The following is a 20357-nucleotide window of genomic DNA, read 5'->3' as shown; positions in this document are numbered from 1 at the left end:
CATCTCAGGCCAATTTTGTAGAAAATAGCCACATTTCTGGAGAGGTTTATTGTCCAGGAACCCACAATGACACTTTGAATGTTACAGACCCCTCGGAAATCCCCAAAGCTCTTATTTGTAATTGTGGCTGACCTTTCCTCCAGTGTGGGTCTTGGAGTTCAGGTATGGAGCTCATCAGCAGCTGCTATCACCAAAGTCTTGCTTCAGATCTGCATCCAATTGAGTTTGTTTTTTTTAACCACGAGCCACGTTAGGATTTTAGGAGCAGTGCCTGATAGCTTAGCTTTTTGCCACATTCATTTAACTTTACATGTCTAAATTCGCAACACTGAGGGCCTCTGCTAAAGTACTTTAAGTTCCATTTTCCACTCTATGTGCAAAATAATGACCTCCTTCCTGGACATTTTTGCAAATCACCTTGACCTAACCATATTTCTTATAACTGAGGTGTTCTGTCTCAAGAATACCTGTGTAGCAAAAGAAGCCCCTGATTGGCTGCATCAGGTGTGCTGGAGAAAACAACTAGTAATTAAAAGTAGGATTAAGGTCTGAATTTGAATAAAATCCTCCCAATACTGACTTCATTTACCTATCTAAGCTGGCCTTGTTTAGTTTCATGCAAACTCTTGAACAGTTTTGCCGGTGAATGCTAATTTACAGAGTTTTAGACAAAYTGTAGTAATTGGTCTWAAACAAAATTTTATTTAATTTTAAATATTGAAAAAAATATTTAAGTGAGTACTAGTTTCTGCTGATTTTTTACACACAATAATTTTATATTTCCTTAATATATTTTAGGTGTGTGGTTGAGATTGCTTAAAGGACAGGGAGAGTTCATCCATCACACTGATTTTGACACTGTCTTCAGTCAGAGGCTTTTCAGAGTTAATGTAATACAGGCTGCTACAGGAGATCCTTTATGTCCTCAACTCTTTGGGGAAACCTCAAATCGTATGAGTTRCATGTAAGTTAAATTGCCCATGTTTTTTTAATTTCCACCTTTATGGGAMCACTTCAGAGGATGAGAAATGGCAGCAGCTCATAAAAACCACATCCACAGTCGTTAGCTTGTAAGCCAGTGTTAAATGACACGGACACAAAGGTGTTTAAATATATAGATTTTATATACATATATTCATGTGGATGGCTASAAAAGAAAACACTATATTCTTACATAGGATTGTTTCAGCACAGTCATATTCCTAAAGTTAAATAGTAATTTGATACAAAATTACTATAATAAATAAAACTCATCTCATTGTTTCTTTATTCACACAGAGCAGTTGTACAAACAATAAATTACAAGTTCAGTGCTGTGTTTCTGGCGGTCTGCAACAGGCGTCCCCGACTGGAGGATTAGTGTTGTGTTGTCAGTCAAAAATACTAACAAAGATGTAACTGTCAGATTTTTTTTCTTTTTTTTTACTGCATGTGTGTGTACATTTCTGCTAAATATATCTATATGCTTTAATACTTAAATGTATGGAAACAACCTATTTATTGTACAAACATGTACTTTGTCAAAGTGTGAGGCCTTTCGGTTGCAAGCTGACCCTGGGTCTCGTTCGAAATATTTCACTCCTGTTGGTTGCATGGTTGCTCAATGGATGTAGCGCAATGACAGGAAGATGTYTAAGTCCAGAATATAGTCAGTTTACTTTAATCTGCCTTGTTCAACATGAGAGCTGAGGTAATGTTGACAGGAATATTGTTATTTTCTTTTTCTTACACAAATGAAAGGTTTCATAATAGTACAGTGCTTTGAAAAGGTTTTCGTCACCTTGCAGGTTTCTTCTGTGTTTGCTGACATGAACAAGTCTTAATGTTAGACAAAGATCATCMAAGTGAACTCCAAAAGGATCTGGAAGATCTTTACGCCTACTTYGTGWTGYCCGACAGGTGCTGTTAACATAATGACMATAACCCAGACCAGAGAAGTGCAGAATCTGTAGAACTGAGACAACATGAAGTAGGTTGAAAAATCTAAAGAAAAAACAGCACATTATACCAGAACTTTACACAAAAATGACCTTTTGGTTAACATTCAAATTTGTGTGACAATAGAACAAAACCAGAAGACATCTGCATGGAGACAAATACGCTTTCCTGGTACTAAATGTTGTCTTGAAAACAAGTGGACGCATCTCTTCCTGAATTACCAGAATAAAGGTAATAATGTCACACAGATATGTTGAGGATTGTCAGGAGTTGGTTCACCTAAATTACAGAAGAGGATATTCCTCTTCTTTGATATAGAGAGCATATTGTCCTACTATCAATATATTTTATTTTCTTAAAGCAATAGTTCAAAAATACACTTTATAAAATTTATTATTATTTTTTCAGAAGTAGCTGAGACGAGTGATACTATGGTAAATACTGTGTCCCGAGGTCACACCCTGTTAGCTTAGTGTAGCATTAAAAAGTGAAATGGGAGAAAGTAAACAGAAAACTAAACCAAAGCAAAAATAAAAGCATTAAGGAAAATAAAAAAAGTTTTCAAATTCCACAGCTGTATGATGTCAGACAAACAGTATGGTTTACAATCAGTTTGATGTTTTTTTCATTGCATAATATATTATTTAACTTTGTTTGTAAAAATGATTTGTTTAAGTGTTTTCATATAAAGATAATCACTAAAAAGCTCCAATATAATATATAATTTATTGTTATTATATGTTGTTTCCTGGGGATTTAATGTATTTTTCATTTGTTGTGTTTATAACAGATWAAATAAAAATAGAAATACTCTAAGTTAGATACAACATCCTATAAMGTAGTCTTTGGAAAATGACCGTAAATCACCAGTTGTCAAAGCGGGGAACAAAACATCCCTAAGTTGTGGCCACAAACTATCCTGAGGGAGTTGCTCCTTTTTTCTATCAAAACAAGTTAGCATGTAAAGATGACAAAATGAAAAGGTATGAAACAGCAGAGAGTTTAAACAATCTGCGCTGATGAAGCTAGTGTAGTTGTAAAAAAAATATAGACTCTGCTAAAAGGCTACATTATCATCTTTTTTCCTTGTCTTTGCAAGTTTCCAGGGCACACATTGTCGTATCAGTTTTCCGTTAACCTGATAAACGCACAAAAAWATAACAACAAAATCCAGTTTCCATGAAAGAAAGCTCAGGAAATGATTGAAGGCCATTCAAAACAATCAAGATACAACATTAGCGGACATGCTAGCTGCTAGCTASCGCCGTGTCGTTTTTCAGTGATGATTAGTAGGACCGATACTTCTGTCTTTACTTCTGAACCTTCAACCCACTTTCAAAGAGGAGGGGGAAACATTTAGGAGATGTACCTGATGGCGTCCGAAAACACTTTCCACCGAGACTGGATGTCACAAGAAAAGTAAATGAGCAACGCTGAAATTGGCTTACTGCTGTTAATGGAGGTAGTTGGAGGTAATTCGGTGAGTACGTGTGAAGTGGGGTACTTTAACCACTGATGCTTTTGGACTGCCACCTTAATGTGTGTAAGCAAACACCAGGATTGTGGTGATCTGCCTCTGTTTGGCTTGTGTGTGTTCATGAGAATGTCTTTTTCTTGTTGGAGTTCTAAAGTATGACTGCCAGAACTGTATTTAGGCGAACAATCAGAAGATAGGAAACCCCCATTAATAGCAAGTCATCTATAATTAGTGGCGTAGTTATTGCTTAGCCACAGCTTGCCACAAAGACGGATGATTATCCAGTGAGAGTGTTTTCAATCATTCTTCCAGCAGATTATAAATTAAGAAATATTCAGTAATTCGGAATCCGAGCTGAGAGGGAAGGAMTGTCGAGTGCTTCCCACTGTTGGGGCTATCGTCTCGGACAAACTCAGGACAAGAGACAAAGCAGTGTGAGCTGACTGACAACAGCACTTGGAAGCATAAAAAGACACTCATGCCATAAGACAAGACTCACTAAACCTCGAGGGTTTGGGGGGTAAAGTAAAGACAACCAGTTATTGTCCATGTGGAAACTACATGCAACTCGAGTCCTTAGCTATGCCAGGGCTTTGCCGGGTTGAAACCTCTCTGTTTAGCTCATGTTCTGCATAGCTAGAAGGATTCCAGGTCATTCCTACGTCAAATATAGTTCATTTGTACATTTTTCCAGTCTCCTAGTGTCTGATCCTGGCTTTTTCTCCACCAACATTCACAAACCCCCTTTAAGACTCCAGATCCAGTCCCTACATCCAACACTTCAGATCTCTTTAGATCTGTAGACTAAAACGTCTCTCCACATCTGTCCTTTCTGGCTGCTTCAGCATTTCTTCACCACACAGTGTTTGAAGGCAGAGGGTCGGGCGCTCAGAACGCAGCCCTTGGACAGCTTGCCATCCTGGTCCTTGCACTGTACCGTCCGGCTCTGCCAGCCGGTATCACAAGTCCTGGAGCAAGTCATCCAAGGTCCCGTTACCCACTTGGGACCTGGAAGAGGGGTTGAAGAAACAGAAGCTGTAGTTGGCCTTAGCAGTAAAGCAGCGGGCGTAGAGSAGATGGTAGTGGTGCTAACCGTGGTGGACCGCGTTGTGGTAGACGTTGTGGTGGTGCTCTGCAAAGGGGTCAACTTGGAGTTCGGATGCTGCTGCGGGGCTGTCCACCTCGGCATGTAGTAGCTATAACGGATGTCGAGGGGCTTTTTCGAATCTGTGGCTAGAATCTGGACCACCAAAGCTTCTTTGAGAGCCCCAGGGCCCATGCTGTGGAGCCACTCGTCGTGATGAGTCCACCCGCTATAGTTGAGCAAAGAACCGTTGAGCGGGATGATGGTCTCCGAGGTGGAGATCATAAACTTGCCGTTCAGGAGGTACTCGCTGCCAGGTCGCCGCAGGGCGAGGTAGGCGGTGAAGCGGGTTTGGTCCTTGGCCATGTGCTGACGGACCTTGATGTGCGTGGATCCAGCAGGGATCTTCACGATGTCAGTGTAGCCTTTGCTGTTTGTCAGGAGAAAAGTCAGAGGATATAACATGACTGGCTGTAACCGAAGAGACCGAGCAAGTCAATAACAAATCCAAGTCGGCAGGATTGTCTCTCCAAGTCTCACCTCTTTTTGGTGAAATTCCCAACGACCCGTATGCATCCCATGCTGTCRCCTCCACATATACCGCATTTGTCGAACTGGAGCTTGGAGCCAATGATGCCGTCGCAGCCCGTTCGAATGCATTTCCCTTTCACGCACACCGAACTGCTGTGAGGACGACACTCGGTCCCATCTGCCACCTGAATGCAGAAAGCCATGACATCAACATTATCGTCCCTTTCGTTATGCAACAGCTGGGCATAGAACTGCAACTAAACGCTTATTTGATTATTCTATTGATTACCGTATTTTCYGCACTATAAGGCGCACGTAAAAACCTTCAATTTCCTCAAAAGCCGACAGTGCGCCTTTTAATCCGGTGCGCCTTTTATATGGACCAATATTGAGCCACAACAGGTCTAGCAACTACGGTAAGCAGCCGCCGACTTCATTTTCRCCCGTAGAAGAAGAAGCGCACGGTGCATGCTGGGATAGTTGTCAGAACGCTGGTTTGTTGATAAAGTTTGACTGACCTATCTACCTACCGACCTCTGCAGGTCATTTAGGACCACGTTCTCCACGAACACGCTGTGCGCGAACGGAGAAGGGTGACCATCGTCTGGCCACGCCCCGGCCCAGTCGCGGAAGGCTCTCCTCGCCGACCCTAGTCGGACTGTTTTGTTGACATTCATTATGTCAACAAAGTGGCTTTAGATATTCATCCGGGGTTCTTCGACTAGGGTTACCAAGGGGCCAGCCCCTATACATTTAAAGCCGGGGGGTCGGGGGAAGAGAGACAGAGWCTGCGGCGGCAGCGTGTCGGTTGGTCTGTGTTATCCAGAAAGCAGTTGGGCACAATATCGCAACATCAACACCGTGAGGGAAACAATGACTGGGGCAGCCTACTATATCAAGTACTCGGGGACCACTTCTTTATTATTACACATCCACGTTTGTGGATGTGTAATAACACGTTTGTACAGAACAAATAGCGTCCCGTATAGGTTCAATACGGGACGCTAGAATAGCGTCTATTCTATGCACCTTATAATGCGGTGCGCCTTATATATGAAAAAAGTTTTAAAATAGGCCATTCTTTGAAGGTGTGCCTTATAATCTGGTGGGCATTATAGTGCAGAAAATACGGTATTTGGACCATTAATTGATTAATCGAATGAAAAAAACTTGGCATTTTTACAGTTTTTTCATTTAATCTTATTATTTATGTTGTATTAAAAGTTCAATATGTAAATAAACAAATGTTTCAGTTCCTTTTTTGAATGAGAAAATAAACATTTCATCGCCTAGAATTCAATAACACCATTCCTTAAGTGAACGGTTGATCATTTGTTGCAAAGACGCTTCTGCAGCTAAAATAAAAAATACTTCTTACATCAACATAAAGCTGAAAAAACTTAATTGGGTGATGGTTATTTCAATTAATCACGATTAATCAATGTATTTTATCAGCCCTAGCTGTGTAGCTTACTTACCCGCTGAGAGAACACCACATAGTAGCCCGTCCCTTTTGCTCTGCATGTCAGTTTACACACATCCTTAGGGAGAACCCCTGCGTACTTCGGCACCCACTCGACAAAGGTCTTCACCCCTTTGGGATCCGTCTGGGGGCCGTTGCGAACTTCACACTGTTCTTGACGGAAACTCTTACCTGCAGAAACAAAACGCTCGTGTTAACCACCTGACYKCTTTCAGTTTCTCAAGTCTTTCCTGCGCTGATTTGCTCACTTGAGGGTGGGCACGGCGGGAAGACGTTGCAAGTCCGATAGATGGCTCTCTTTCCGATGCAGTAGCGGCCATTGTTTCGCGGYGCCGGGTTGTTGCACAGGCGCTGGGCAAACTGCACTCCGCCCCCGCAGGTCCTGGAGCATGCACCCCAAGCGCCCCAAGAACTCCAGCTGCCGTGGTTGGACGTCTGGGAAGCCAAACGAGGGGAAGACAGGAAAAAATGAAGCAGACGAAGGAGAACAAGTTAGTGCTTCTAAGAAATGTTGGATGCTGTCAGCCAAAGGGAAAGCTGGCGGGAGATCTGTGATAAGTAGAAATGTATCCTTCACTGGAGTCTTACAAGGAGTCTGCCATCATGTGATGATAACCAACGTCTGGTGACTGACACATCGTCCGCCAGAGGATTGCCAGAATCAAATTCTCCTCTTATTTCCACTTGTTTATGAGTCATAAGTGAGTAGCGGATGAGTAATATTTAGCGCTTCATCAGCTCTTTTCTAAATAGGCTTTTCCATATTTTTTTGCATCACCTTGCAAAAAAATTACTATCCCTTTAACTTTTGACATTTTGTCTCCCTATAACAAAAATTCTGTGTATTTTTAATGGGATTTCATCTTATAGACCAGCAAAAAAAAAAAGTTAAATATAATTACAAAGTTGAATGAACGCGATAGGTTTTAACTAAAAATCTGAAAATTGTGACGTAAGTTTATATCCAGTCATCCTGAGTAAACACTTTGAATAAATTTTGCTGCAGTTAAGACACTTATTTCCATGACAAAGGCGCACACAAAATGAAATATAGCTKGATTAAAGAATCTGAACGCTGGGAGTGGGGTTTATGCTTGTAGGAGGCGACCGAGAAGAAGCCAGTCACCACTTGGGCTGCATCCACACATGCWGCTGTCTGCCAAGGATCAAATTACGCTCGTCATACATCATGTGACAGAAAAAACATAAAAGAAACGTTCCTTTCATCCCTTTTCTAAACATCTTAATCCCTTCTGACTACCACAATCTTTTCTTTCCCTCCTGACAGCCTGCCAGGAACAGATTTGGTGTCCCTACAGTTAMATTTTATTTTGATGTTTATGAACAAGGCCAGAGTTGAAGTCACATAAATAAGGCGGACGCACAGTGAAGGCAGACAAAGAATCTCTWTCCCCTAGCAGAGCCTCTCAGTACTGTGTGTTTATCTGTGTTTATTGGTATTCCAGCAGCAATTTGACTCCTACTGACAAATGTGGAAAGGTGAGCTATTAAAAGAAACCTATTTTCGACCGCGTTTCTTTTTCGCTTCCCCCTCACCGAATAGTGCTTCTTTCGGGTTTTGTCCACACACTTTCCCTGCAGGCAGATGCGCCCCTTCCCGCACGGCGTCCCCTCCACCGCTGGGAGCTTCTTGGTCAGACACACCATCTGTCCCTGGCGGATCACGGCGCACCACAGGCGAGAGCACACGTCCATGCCCGGGCAGACAGTGTACTCGAGGCCGAAGGCCAGGCGGCACTGTCGGACGGCGTCGTAGCTTTGGCCCGGGAGCTCCTCCGGGCCGAGGAGGGGCTGACGAGGTAAGTCCAAGAGACACTCGGCTGTAGGGGCGTAGCAAAAAAAAAWAAWTTAGAAATAAATGAAAGATTCTGGACAGTTAGTGATATATTTCAGTCTACTCGGGCATTGTGTAGAAAAGCTTTAAAACCCTGCATAAAATATGCAGCAAACCGAAGCTTTAAACTCTTCAAAAACACAAAATYTTAAGTATTTTTGGTCAAGTTTTCTGTGCAAATATCTTAGCACATTTTAATAAGACAAAACTAACTTACAAGCAGTTTTTCAGGAAGATATAGGAGCTTGTTTTAAGTAAATAAAAAAGCAGTTGCAGTATTTCAATCATAACTGGAAAATTTTATTCAACTTTTCCATCAACATTAATGAATTATCGACTTAAACAACCTCTTAGATCTTGCAGAAAAATGACTTTTTTCAAGTGTGCTGAGATATGTGCACTAGAAACTAGACAAAAAAAATACTTAGTGTAATTTTGTGTTTTTTTGCTCTGCATTATGGTAATTTACAGATCTCTGCCTGCATAATCCTAATAAACTTGGCCTGTGATACTTTAGACTCAATAAAAGCCCCTGCAGCTGCAGCAGCAGATACTGCCAAGCCTGAAATTATAGTGTMGGTGCTTGAATTATGCCAAAAGCCCTGAAACTGCAGTGCAAAGTGTCAGCGGCGATTCTTTACGGCTGTCATGAAGCTGCTGGATGAAACTGGAATGTGAAGCATTAATCACTTTTCATCTCTGGCTGCACCGCAGCTACACTCGCTAAGAAGGTTTATAGAAATGCTAATAATGTCTGCTGATTGACGTTGCAGCTCTCAGAGGTTCTGATCGGAACTGACATGATCGCGGATTGTGGTGTGTTGTTCTCCTCCTGCGCTTTCCTCCCGACTCACCGTTCCCGTCGTCGAAGAAGTCGGTGATGGTGGACGAGGTGCAGCGGCTCCAGGGCTTGGAGGCGTCGATGGAGGTGAGAATGGACGACATGAGCTGCTTGTGGCTGTTGACCCCAAAGCGCTCCTCGCAGAACTTCGAATCATCGTGGGACAATCCCAGCAGGTGACCTGAATTCCCAGATAGAGACGATACGGAGTGAGCTACACGATGTACAACTTCRAATAAAWATCCTACTGCAGATGACAGGATGCTGGAAGCTGGCCAAAAATATCTTTGATCTGACKARATAGAAATAAAACTCCTAAAAGTGTTCGTGGTAATAACAATAACCCCAACATTCCAATACGGGTTGGCAGCGTYGCGGTGAGATGTTTTCCCTTCCACATCAAACCGTGTGCCACTTAATTCCAGCAATGTGAGGAATGTCAGGTCGTGTCTTGAATACGCCAGTGCACGGCGCAGAAAGAATCCGAAAAGAAAACACCAGCGAGCGCTCGCGCTGTGGAGTGCATAACGTGATTTCGAGCCKCCAGAAGAGAAGCGCTGACAGATGCATTCGCGTGCCCCAGCGTGATCCCGCTCGTCCTTCATGTTTTTGTGCTTACCTATCTCGTGAGCGACGGTGAATGCGGCGTGAAGGCCGTCATCCTCGATGACGGCGCAGCTTCTCTCCGGAGAGCAGATTGTGCCGACGTCCGCCATGCCCAGGGTGTCGCAGGAGTGGTGGCCACACAGGTCCTGGACAAAGGAAGCGATGCACATCTAAATCAATGCTTAAGTGGGAAATAGCAGCATAACACGTGGAATTGCTATTTGTGAAACGATGAAATCACAATTAGACTTCTCAAAAACWTTTGGATGAGAGAAAAGTGTTAGTGTACTAAAAACAGGAAGTGAGCGGATGGATGATGATGACACAAAAAAACTGACATTATTTAATGTGAATATGTTAAAGGAGTGTGTACCAGTTAGCAGTGACTTAGGTAAAGGATGGAGTGGGCATTCTCCTGCTATGGCTATAACAGATAGCATGAGTGAAAGGCAAGARCTCACAATGGGAAATTTCAGGCGTTGTTTATGAGCATGAAATTGATCAGGTCAGAAAATGTTTCTGTTCCAGGGATTTTTGCCATTTATGACAACTGTCAGTACAAATATCCACTCATTGTGTTAAAACAACAATTCCTCTAAGCATTCCTTATGTGTAGAAAAGTGAGACCTGCAGAAATGACTCAGTTYGATCAGTCATCTTGATATCTGAATGTCACAAGGCCAAGTCGTCTACTGACTACTGGTTTATGAATGTCTATTTACCTGCTGATTTACACAGTTGTTGAGAGATATTTTGCTGATGCACATCAGAGTGTGTGCCAATCTGAATGCTGGTTTGAACTGAAGTTTCGACTCAAGTAATCATCAAACACTGTGGTAAATCTAAAGGCTGATTCTGCTTACATCACATTGCTTTTAAATCTCAGCACAGGGTGCCAGTTTGTTAGATCTCTAATGCCTCCTGACTTCTCTCCCGTTTACTGACTAAATTACCATAGAAATATTCACTTTAAGTGACTTTTCCATCACTACTCTTGTGCTTTGCGGCCACTGTGTAAAAACACTGATCCCTTATAAAACGCAACGTCCCTTTTAGGAAAGTTTAAACTTCTGTTCTTGGCTTCTTCTTTGCAGAAATCTTGCGATTTTGGAAAACAAACGTTGCTATTGTAAACTACAAGCCTGTTTCCTGAGTTCCCATAAATCCCGTCCCTTTAAAGTGTGCTTCCCCTACCGAGGAGTCAACTTTCTGTCACCCCCTCAATAACCAGCTTCACTAAGTGCCGATGTTGTAGAGGGGACTTCAACGCCAGTTTCCCTCCATGTGCCTCGAAGCGAGAAATCGATTCCTGCTTTTATTCCCACACATGTCCACGCAGACGAGGCCTCGGACTGGACGACCTGACCTCACTGAGAGCAGAGATCAATTTACTAATMGAGTGTCTGCGAACGCACGCACACACATAACAAGTTCGAAGTGTACATTTAGACTAGGGACGTGCCTGGATGCATGAAGACAAAAGTCTGTATGAGTGAACATTAGAACATAAACGCACACACACGTCCTGGGGAGAAGATGAATCGTCATGTAAAGCGGTGCTGACAGGCCTGCTGGGTCGTGTGTGAGAGGCTCTGTGGGGAGGGTGTTTACCCGTTCCGGTCCGATCCGTTTGGAACAAACTCCCTTGTGTTTTGCACTCTCACACATGACTGACTGGGTGGGACACAGAAACAGACACACACACACACTCAAACACACCACTTGTGATAACTACATTTAAGTGGACGGGTGCATTCTTACAAATAACACAGAGAATGCTAAATTGCTGATGCTCTCAACCCATACACGCTCATTAAAGCGAACAGGAAGCTTCTGCCAGCGGACTGCTGGATACATGAGGAGCAAACAAAGGCTGATTCTGACTGCATAGACGGCTGCCGAGAGCTGAATGGGAGCAGAAGTTCCTCCGGACTTGTCTGTGCGCAGACAGGCATGAAGAGCTGCTGCACTTTGACCAGAAAGTGGGTGGATGTCGAGAAAAGTTTTACCGCTTCTCTTTTCCCGTTTGCCAAACGTCTTCTTCTCGATTTCTTTTTATTCACTCGTCCATCCCCTCTCTGGATCGGTTTCAGGCACACCTGGATCTACGCTGGTGAAACGATGTAAAAGGAAACGTGCGGGCAAAAAAAAAATTGGGGATCTCCTGCTAAATAGCGACATGTGAATAATACCTGAATTAACCTCAAACCACATGTCAGCTTGTCTAATTCCCTCCTCTGCCAAGACTAGGCAGAGACTTGCTTTTTTATCCTGAGGGCTCTGAAGGAAGAAAAAAAGAAAAGAAAAGAGGGAGGGTGAGAGAGAAACAAAAATAAGTTCAGGTATCAGACGCCGGGGGTAGAGGGAGAAAAGACGGAGTGGTGCCGGAAATTAAAGCAAAGAACAGAGAGAACAAGGGGTTACAGTAATATTGGCAGAAACAACATGGGAACAGGTGGGACACTGGCTCAAAAAGGTCAGGGCCTCGATCCCAGCTGTGCTTGTGTGTGTGAGGTATGAGACCACTTGAAATCTAAGCCAGCGCTGGTGTTAGGCAAACTGAGCCAGACGCACACACGCACGCACACCCCCCCACACACACACACGCACGCACGCACCCACGCACACAGAGGGTATAGCTCACTCTACTATCCACTGCCAAGTGATTCCAGCAAACCCTATGAAGATACAGCCTGATACAACTCAATACAACTGAATATGAATTTTCATATTCAGTTGTATTGTCTTATTTGGTCCAAATTTAACATAAAATTAATAAAATTCTGTTTCAATTTATGTGACACCAGATTTAAAAGTTAAAGTTGCCTCTTAACAAAAACAAAACCTGGCTTAAATTATTTTTTAAGCCAAAACAGAAGGATTGATATACTTGGTGGTTTTATCTCAGTCCATACCGCCACCAAGCATGCTAATGTAATGGTTTAAAACAATGATATGGTATTTAGAAAGCCCTTGCTAGCGTAATGTTTAGCATATTTAGCATTTTCCTAAATGTTTTTTAATCCACAACAAAATAATTGATATTTGTATAGCATTGGTRTTATGTGCTTGTTAGCATAATGACATTAACGCTAACTAGGAACACCACAGTTTATCTATGGCTTTCTAGAAAGAGTTTAAACAGAGCGCATCCAAGTGATGCTAGCTTTAGTATGTGAAGTTCCACACGTGGAAACATTGGCTTATGTAGAATGCTTACAAATTTTTCCTGATATGGTTTTTGTCACATTTAAATTCTCAAAGCACGTATCAGACAAAGACGATAAGTTGTTGGCGCCTCTTTTTGGAGGGGTTTAAGTTAGCCACGGGAAAATGTAGTAATTTGAATCAACATATAGGAATCATGACTCTTCAATAACCCGAATCACGTAAATAGTCGTGAATAGTTGAAGTCAGAGTCCATGTTGAAGGCATTTTTCTTCCTTTCTTTGTATGAACACATGAACTTGCCAAAAGTTGGCACTCAAAGGAAATTTTCACCCTTGATTGTGAACAGGAGTGGGGTACATCTCACTTATGCATTTCAGTTTGAGGACTATTTGTTGTTCCAGGACAAATCAAGGTCTCTGACCAGTTGCATATTGTTGACAGCCAAAGAGTGCAGGCTGGGGWTCCAGGAGGCGTCTGCGGGACGTCGACATGTGCCAGACGAAGTAAAGCATGTGTGAAATCTCAAGAGCATTTAAAACAAACAGAGGGACTGACTACGACGGGGGCARAAGGCTGGGAAATGTACACTGCAATGTACAGACACACAGGGAGGAGACTGGACATGACAACAGCGTGGAAGGGGAAGACATTGGACTGGTACTGATGGTGTCTTTATCAACATAGTTTATAGTTTCATCTCTTCAAATCACACAAAAGCTAAAGTTACTGTGACTTAAATGATTGGTTTTTTCTTCATATCGCGTTTGATTAAACTGTAMAGAATAAAGGGAGTTGTGTAGGTTCGTCTTCCAGCAGGATGACACCAAAACAGCTAGGATAAGTGACCAAATCTTACGAAGCATTTATGGCAAAACCAGAAAATGTATGTTCCCAGATGCTCTCTGGTCCAATCTGGTCAAGCTTGAGCTATTTTGCAATGAGGAATGGCCAAAATGCCAATCCCTGGCTCACAAAAAATCCTCAAAATCCATACAAACACTTTAAGGGTTTGTAGTAGTAACAAGACAAATGTGGGGCTTTGTCTGCCATACAAGCTCAAAGCAGTCCAACCATGTGTAACATTTAATGTTCCCACTTACACAGAAACACTCTCTAGCATGTCTCCAAYGTCCTCAATGTACCCGTTGTCTTGTTTCGGTGCTGGTATGAGTGGAACTGGGTGACACTGTCGTACGGGTCAGCTCTCTGGGAGTAGTGGGTCTTGGAGTAATTAGACRCAGCCACAAAGAGGCGTGTTCCCTCCGACCCTGTGCCACTTGTGGCCTGCCAATGTGGGAACAAAGGCCTGGTCTGACTCCACGGTCAAGATAGGATCCACTTCAGAGCAGAAAATTAGAGCCTATTTGAGAGCTGCTCCAGATTTTCGTATAAAAGAACTTACTTTACACTAGCTTATTTCATACCTTCGACATTCTAAAATGTTGTTTCCCCATTTCCGTTCAGGTCATTTTCCCTTGAAAATCCTTAACACACATTTCTATTTTAAATACATCAAACTTGCCCTATTTTCCAACTGAAATGCTGGAAAACAGGAAGCAAATTATGTTTTTTTTTGCCGGCTGGCACTCTGTCAGTGGAAACACTAATGGGTGTAAACGGTTTTCTGCGACTCCAAACGTTTTCTGATCTCTTCTGCTCTCCTGACAAAAAAGTGAATTTTGGTGTGGCAAACTTGTGAGAGTGTGGCTCCTGAGAGGAATGTGGCTAACACGGACATATTTTACAACTTTCCATCACAGTTTAATGACAATACAGAAATATGGGTGGAAACAAATCACTGCAGACAAGTGAATTGCAAAGGAATGCAGCTTTAAAACACYGCTTTCACTTATTCCTCAGGAGCTGCTTGGCATGCCTTTCTACTTGTTGAAATGGCTGACAAAGTAACCAGAACTGATCCAGATAATAGCCTTTTAAAAGCCAAAGAGTTTAAAGGTTAAAGTGAGTTTGCCTCAAAGGCAAAGCATTAAGGGTTTCTTTTACAAGATGACAGGATTTAAAAGCTGTCCCCCCCCCCCCACAGGACTTCAACAGATATAAACAAACTAACTATTTATTGCTAATAGTGGGCTGAGATCCGCTTTCTGRCTTCAGAATTGCCTGAATTCCTCCAAAAAGGTATCAGAAACATCCCTTAGGGTTTTCTTTCCTCCCAACAACTCTGCAGGTTTCTCAAATGCCTATAAACTCCCATTCCACCGAATCGAAAAGGCGCTCTGTTGGATGGAGATCTGGTGACTGTTGAAGCCATTGGCGTACAAGAAACTCTTGGCCTTGTTCAATAAAACAGTTTGAGTTTATTTGAATTGGTAGGTAAATTTAGTCATTACTATTTACATAAGATCAAGGCTGCATTAGCTTGAAGGAGAAAAAGTACAGTTCACTGCCTTTCCTGTCAAACTTTATGAGAGTTTCCTGCCCACTTTGATTACTGGTGTCTGGATTGCCGTTTTTGTGGACTCCCAAAACCAAACATCCGACGATTCCACCTCTCTCTCCTTTGGCTCTCTTGTTAACCCTCACACAGGTGTAGTGGCAATAGGCTTACTGAGGAGCCACGAGGTGCTCGGCATGCAGAAACTGTGCCATGCATGCCAGCCGGCTGACCTCTGGAATGCACTACCAGCTGCCTTGCCAAAGCACGGCTGTGACAGCTAGGCACRAGTTCAGGGAAGCCAAGGCAACACCAGCTTCTTTTGCTATATGACATGGCTTGGACACACCACAGTCCAAGGCGAGCATTCTGACAAGTAAACCAGAGTTAACCACCATGAAGCCACACCCGGAGAGATGAAGAATGCCTGCAGATTTGCTGCTGCCCTGTGGCTTTTGGACCTGGCAGTTAAACGATGGCTGAAGGGAGGAGGGTAGAGAAAAGGATGGTGAAAGAAGGGTTATGCGAGTGTGGTCTCCGTAACTGTACGGCCTCAAGGCAGGAGGAAGTGTTTGTTTTTCTGACAGCTCCTCCAGTCTGTAACTCCTGRACTCAGCTGACAGACACTGCAAAAAGCAGCGGGGGAAAATATGTCCAAGCTGGAGTGATGAGAGACAGAATTGGGAGGAATGGGGCGGGTGAGTAAGAGACCATGCGACGACGAGTAAACACAATCGAGTTTCAGCGGAAGTGTTGGAAGTATTTCTGTAATGCAACCAGCAGCTGATTGGAAGAATCTATCCAGGAAAGAATGTTCGGCGGTGGTGTGAGCGCGCCTTAGATTACGCATACTCCGAGGCTGTCAGGGGACTGGGAGGGGGAGGATGGAGACAGAGGAGCTCGCCTAGAAAAACACCAGGCGCAGGAAATAGTGTTTTYTTTTWWTTTTTTTTTTACGTTTTTAGCGTTGCATATGTACAATTCAGCAAAAAGGAGATGTGGGGAGGAAATGTATACAAGGGCAAGAAGTATCACAAATCATTGAAAAGTGATTCATATACATCATAATTTAAACAAAGTTGGACATAGTTGCTTAAATGTGCTARTAACGCATTACATACTCAATTCAATGCCTACATTTGAAATTCTTCAGGTGTAGTTTTATCCCATTATATTTTAAAATCATACAGGATCATTTCATGTTTATTTCTTTAAATGTTTCCGTGCTGCAGTGCACATTGAAATATATTTAGCTACTATGACGACTCATGAAATAGACCCTAATATCTGATTAGTTAGCCCAACTTCTGACCAATTATAGTGGACCGCYACCTATTTTGGGGTTCAGTATTCAGGAATTCACCTATTTTCAGTTTTTTCTGTGAAACTTATTCTCAGTAAATAAAGACTATCACAGCTTTCGAGAGAAAATGCAGCATGAAAACCTGAAATACTTAGGCACAATCCAGGTGCAACATTAATTTTGATTGGATGTCCCCAAGAGCAAAAATAAGGAAGCGTGTTAGCTATGTTAGCTAATATTTGTGGATTTCAGCAAATTGTGGGTGGTTGTGTTTCCTAACTCATTAAGTAATTTGAATTCAATTGTGGCATGATTGTGTTTCCATACRTGTAGTTGCCAATGTTATTTATTATAAGTCACTAGGCTTATAATAAATCAGTCCCACTGACATCAKKCAAACTGTCAATATAAAAACAACCGATGTCACTTCATGCCATTCTGTTTCACCCAAGGTTTCTTCTGTCTGTGGAGAAATGGTCATAAACATCACAATTTTTGTAACTTACCATCAGCAGCTTGCCAATTAGGAGAGTAAATGACAAAGTGAATCCATTTTCCTCTCCATTGACATCTACTGTTTAGAATAATAACTGCAGTGAATCTAAGAAGCCGGTTACCTGCTGAAGGCTAAGCTTAAGCAACACATTTATATGTTGCTGCACACGACCGCTTAACATTTACTGACTTTCTGTTTCCGCATTTTATTGTATTTGTTTCCAATTCAATTTATGTGTTTTTTAATGACATTGTGGAACTGTTGGACCTCCATAGTTCTACTTGGTGGGTTCCTTTATTTAATTATTGACMTTYTGACGGAACGKTGATGCCGTTTCACGCAGTTGTCATCACACGATGGCGCAAAGCTTCTCCTCCCAAAGYGGAACAAACAGGTGGTCGTGCGTAAAAGGCGCGGGGCGGGCGGAGTTTGTTTACCTGCCTGGTGAAGAGGATGGCTGCGTCGTGGTGATGCTGGTGGTCGTCGTCTAGCGGGTTCTGCTGGTTCTGCCACTTGCAGAAGCTCTTGAGCGTCGCCGCCGCGTTCTTGGTCACCTCCAGGCCCTTCTCTTTCTCCGACACCGTGATGACCTTCACCACGGAYAGCCGGATGGGGTTCTCGATGCTGGCGTGTCCGTACAGCTTGGACGCGATGGATGCCAGTGTGAGCAAGTAGTGGTTCAAGTCTCTGCCGTACTTCTTGGTCATGGAGTCGTCCGCCACCAGGAGCAGCTCCACGTGCCTGGCACGGGACACCGACCTCTTGCGCCGCGCGCCGGGCTCTTTGACGAGGCGGCTCCACCATGTCCTCCCTCGCGCGCCGTGCCCCTCTTCTCCGTCCCGTCTCCCCTTCTCGTGACCTCGGTGCCGCCGTCTTTGTGCCGCATCCCTACGCCCTCGCTTCCCGTCGCGCGTGCCGCAGCTCTCGCGTCCCTCGCTCAGAGCCTCGAAGCTGAAGCTCTCGCGCGTGAACACGTGGAGCGCGCTCTCCGCATCCCGGTCGTGCAGGGCGCGCGTGTCGTGCTCGTGTCCCTTCGCCCGGATGATGGGAGTGACGGTGTAGCGCGAGTGGTTGACGGCGAAGAAACCCTCCAGACCTCCGCCGCAGAGGCTGAGGACGGCGAGAGACTCCGGGTTGGAGTTCACCGTCCCGCGGTACGCGCACTCCCGCTGCAGAGGCGCGGGACTCTGTCCCGTCATCGCGAGCGCATACTGGGGGCTGAAGTGATGCGACAGCACCGACTCATCCCGCTCCATGTCCAGCTGAAAGCGCCTCCCATCCAGGTACACCAGGTAGCCCACCTTCCCTCCACCGTTGTAAATCCGATCGATGGTCCGCACCACCCCGTCCGTCCTCCGGGCAGGTGTGTGCAGCGAGCCGCTCGCAGGTGGAAGATAGAACCCCTGGAAGGTAGACACCCCGGCTCCAAACTCCACGACGCACAGCAGTTGCAGCAGCAGCCGAAACCAGAGCATGCTCCCGGTCAGAGCGCCAAGGAGCCGCGGCATTTTTCACTCCAACCCGAAAAACATTTAGATCTCCGCTAATACATCCCTGCCGTGGCTGAAAGGGACAACTTTAGGTGGCTGCTGTTGTCCATGCGTAAAGCGCATCCTCCTCCTCTCTCCGTGTCCGGATCCCCAGTGCACAAGGCGCACGGCAGTGACCAATAGGCGAGAAAACAAAACCATTGAAGAAGAAGTGGGAAAAGGAGAGGGAAACAGGGCGATGGAAAGGAACTCTGCGCAGCTTGGAAGAGGACTGAGCTGAACTTGGGAGAACAAAAACACAAAGTTTGCTCTTAATAGGACCCGGGGAAGAAAAGTCCTGCCCCCTTTTGCGCTCAATCACCACTCCTCCACCCCCACCTCCTGTTCTCTCCGTCTCCCTCTCTTCTTCAAATCAGAGTAGAATCAAGTGGTGGAGGAGAGAAACCTGAACAATGCCTACTTTGGAGTGTTGTGTTTGCAAAAGCACTAAATTCCACATTGTTGCTCTTGCAGCTGGGATGTAAACATCAGCACCAGCAGGACCTGCATCAACTTCTGCAATCCCTCCATTAAACACCAGCATGCTACTTTTCCACTTTGAATCCTTTAATAATTGAAGTCCAACTTAGTTTGGAGAGTTTCAACAAATGACGAGGGAAATAGATTATTTATGGCCATTCCCAAAGAAGAAAGTCATGGAGTTCACTATTTCCATGCCAGACGTTTCATTGTGTGGTTGTGTAAAAGCTGTGAGTTTGCATACACTATGTGCTGCATGACTCTAGTTGGGGGAGAAAATGACTCTGCAGGTGTGTGTGTCTGGGTCTGGAGCTGTCGTGATTATTTATTGGAGTTCCCCAGCTGCCCCCGTGGGACGTCGCGCAGAAGTTCGTCAGAACTGAAGTCACCGTTGAAGTCATGCACAAACATCCTCCCAGAGGGTTGCTGGCAGAGAAGGCGCGTTTTTAAAGTTTCATGCTCAGCTGCTGAGTCAAAAAAAAAGTTTTTATTTTTCAGTGTTCGCCACAAGGATGGCACAGAACTTCTATCCACCTATTGTCTTTCACTTATCTGAGATCAAGTGGCAGGGGTCAGGGATCCAGGGAGGAAACCCAGATACTTCCCCAGTGATACCCTGTAACTTATTCTGGGGGATGCTAAGATGTTTTCAGATCAGAAAGGATGTATAGTCTATCCCGGTGTTTCCCAAACCTGGTCCTCAAGGCACACTGCCCTGCATGTTTTAGGTATTTCCTTCCTTCAGCCCAGCTGATTTCAATTGATGACTGATTAACAGGCGTTTGTTGAACCGCAATCAGCTGAATCAGGAACATTAAAGCAGGGAAACCTCTAAATTATGTAGGAAGGGTGCCTTGAGAACCAGGGTTGGGAAACACTGGTCTATCCAACAGGTTCTGGATCTGCCTCAGCTTTTTCTTCAAGTGAAACATATCCTAAGAATATTCAGATACCAAAAACACCTTCCTTCAGCAACTCTTTAAAAACTGGATTGGCAGCATCTCTGGTTGCTTCATTCAAGGAACCTCCTCCCCCATTTGTTAGGCATAACATATACATCCCAGTTTGTTTAATCACAAAGCCTGTGAGACTCAAATAACACTGTACCAAAGGTCTTCCAAGACTCAGTGAACCCTAATGTGCAAGAGGAAAGACAGGGGCATGCCAA

At 44.0% G+C, this 20357-nt stretch overlaps 1 protein-coding gene across 2 annotated transcripts; it reads right to left on the bottom strand.

Moving 5' to 3' along the window:
• Nucleotides 1–1102: 1102 nt before the first annotated feature.
• adamts5 (ADAM metallopeptidase with thrombospondin type 1 motif, 5 (aggrecanase-2)) lies at nt 1103–19320 on the bottom strand. 2 transcript variants are annotated; one of them, XM_008427664.2, is made up of 9 exons: nt 17618–19320; nt 9829–9961; nt 9223–9390; nt 8071–8354; nt 6762–6948; nt 6509–6684; nt 5040–5215; nt 4509–4929; nt 4308–4423 (listed from the first exon to the last, which is right to left on the bottom strand). In XM_008427664.2, the coding sequence occupies exons 1-9, from the start codon at nt 18686–18688 to the stop codon at nt 4409–4411; spliced, it is 2631 nt and encodes an 876-aa protein (XP_008425886.1). In that variant the 5' UTR covers nt 18689–19320; the 3' UTR covers nt 4308–4408. The 2 variants fall into 2 exon arrangements, with proteins under 2 accessions (XP_008425879.1, XP_008425886.1); XM_008427657.2 differs by having other exon boundaries at nt 1103–4929; nt 17618–19303.
• Between the last annotated feature and the right edge of the window lie 1037 nt (nt 19321–20357).

This window comes from Poecilia reticulata, linkage group LG2 (genome assembly GCF_000633615.1).
Source record: "Poecilia reticulata strain Guanapo linkage group LG2, Guppy_female_1.0+MT, whole genome shotgun sequence".
In the NCBI taxonomy this organism is placed as follows: Eukaryota; Metazoa; Chordata; class Actinopteri; order Cyprinodontiformes; family Poeciliidae; genus Poecilia; species Poecilia reticulata.
The sequence above is the reverse complement of the archived record's forward strand: the minus strand, read 5'-3'. Positions and strand labels throughout refer to the sequence as shown.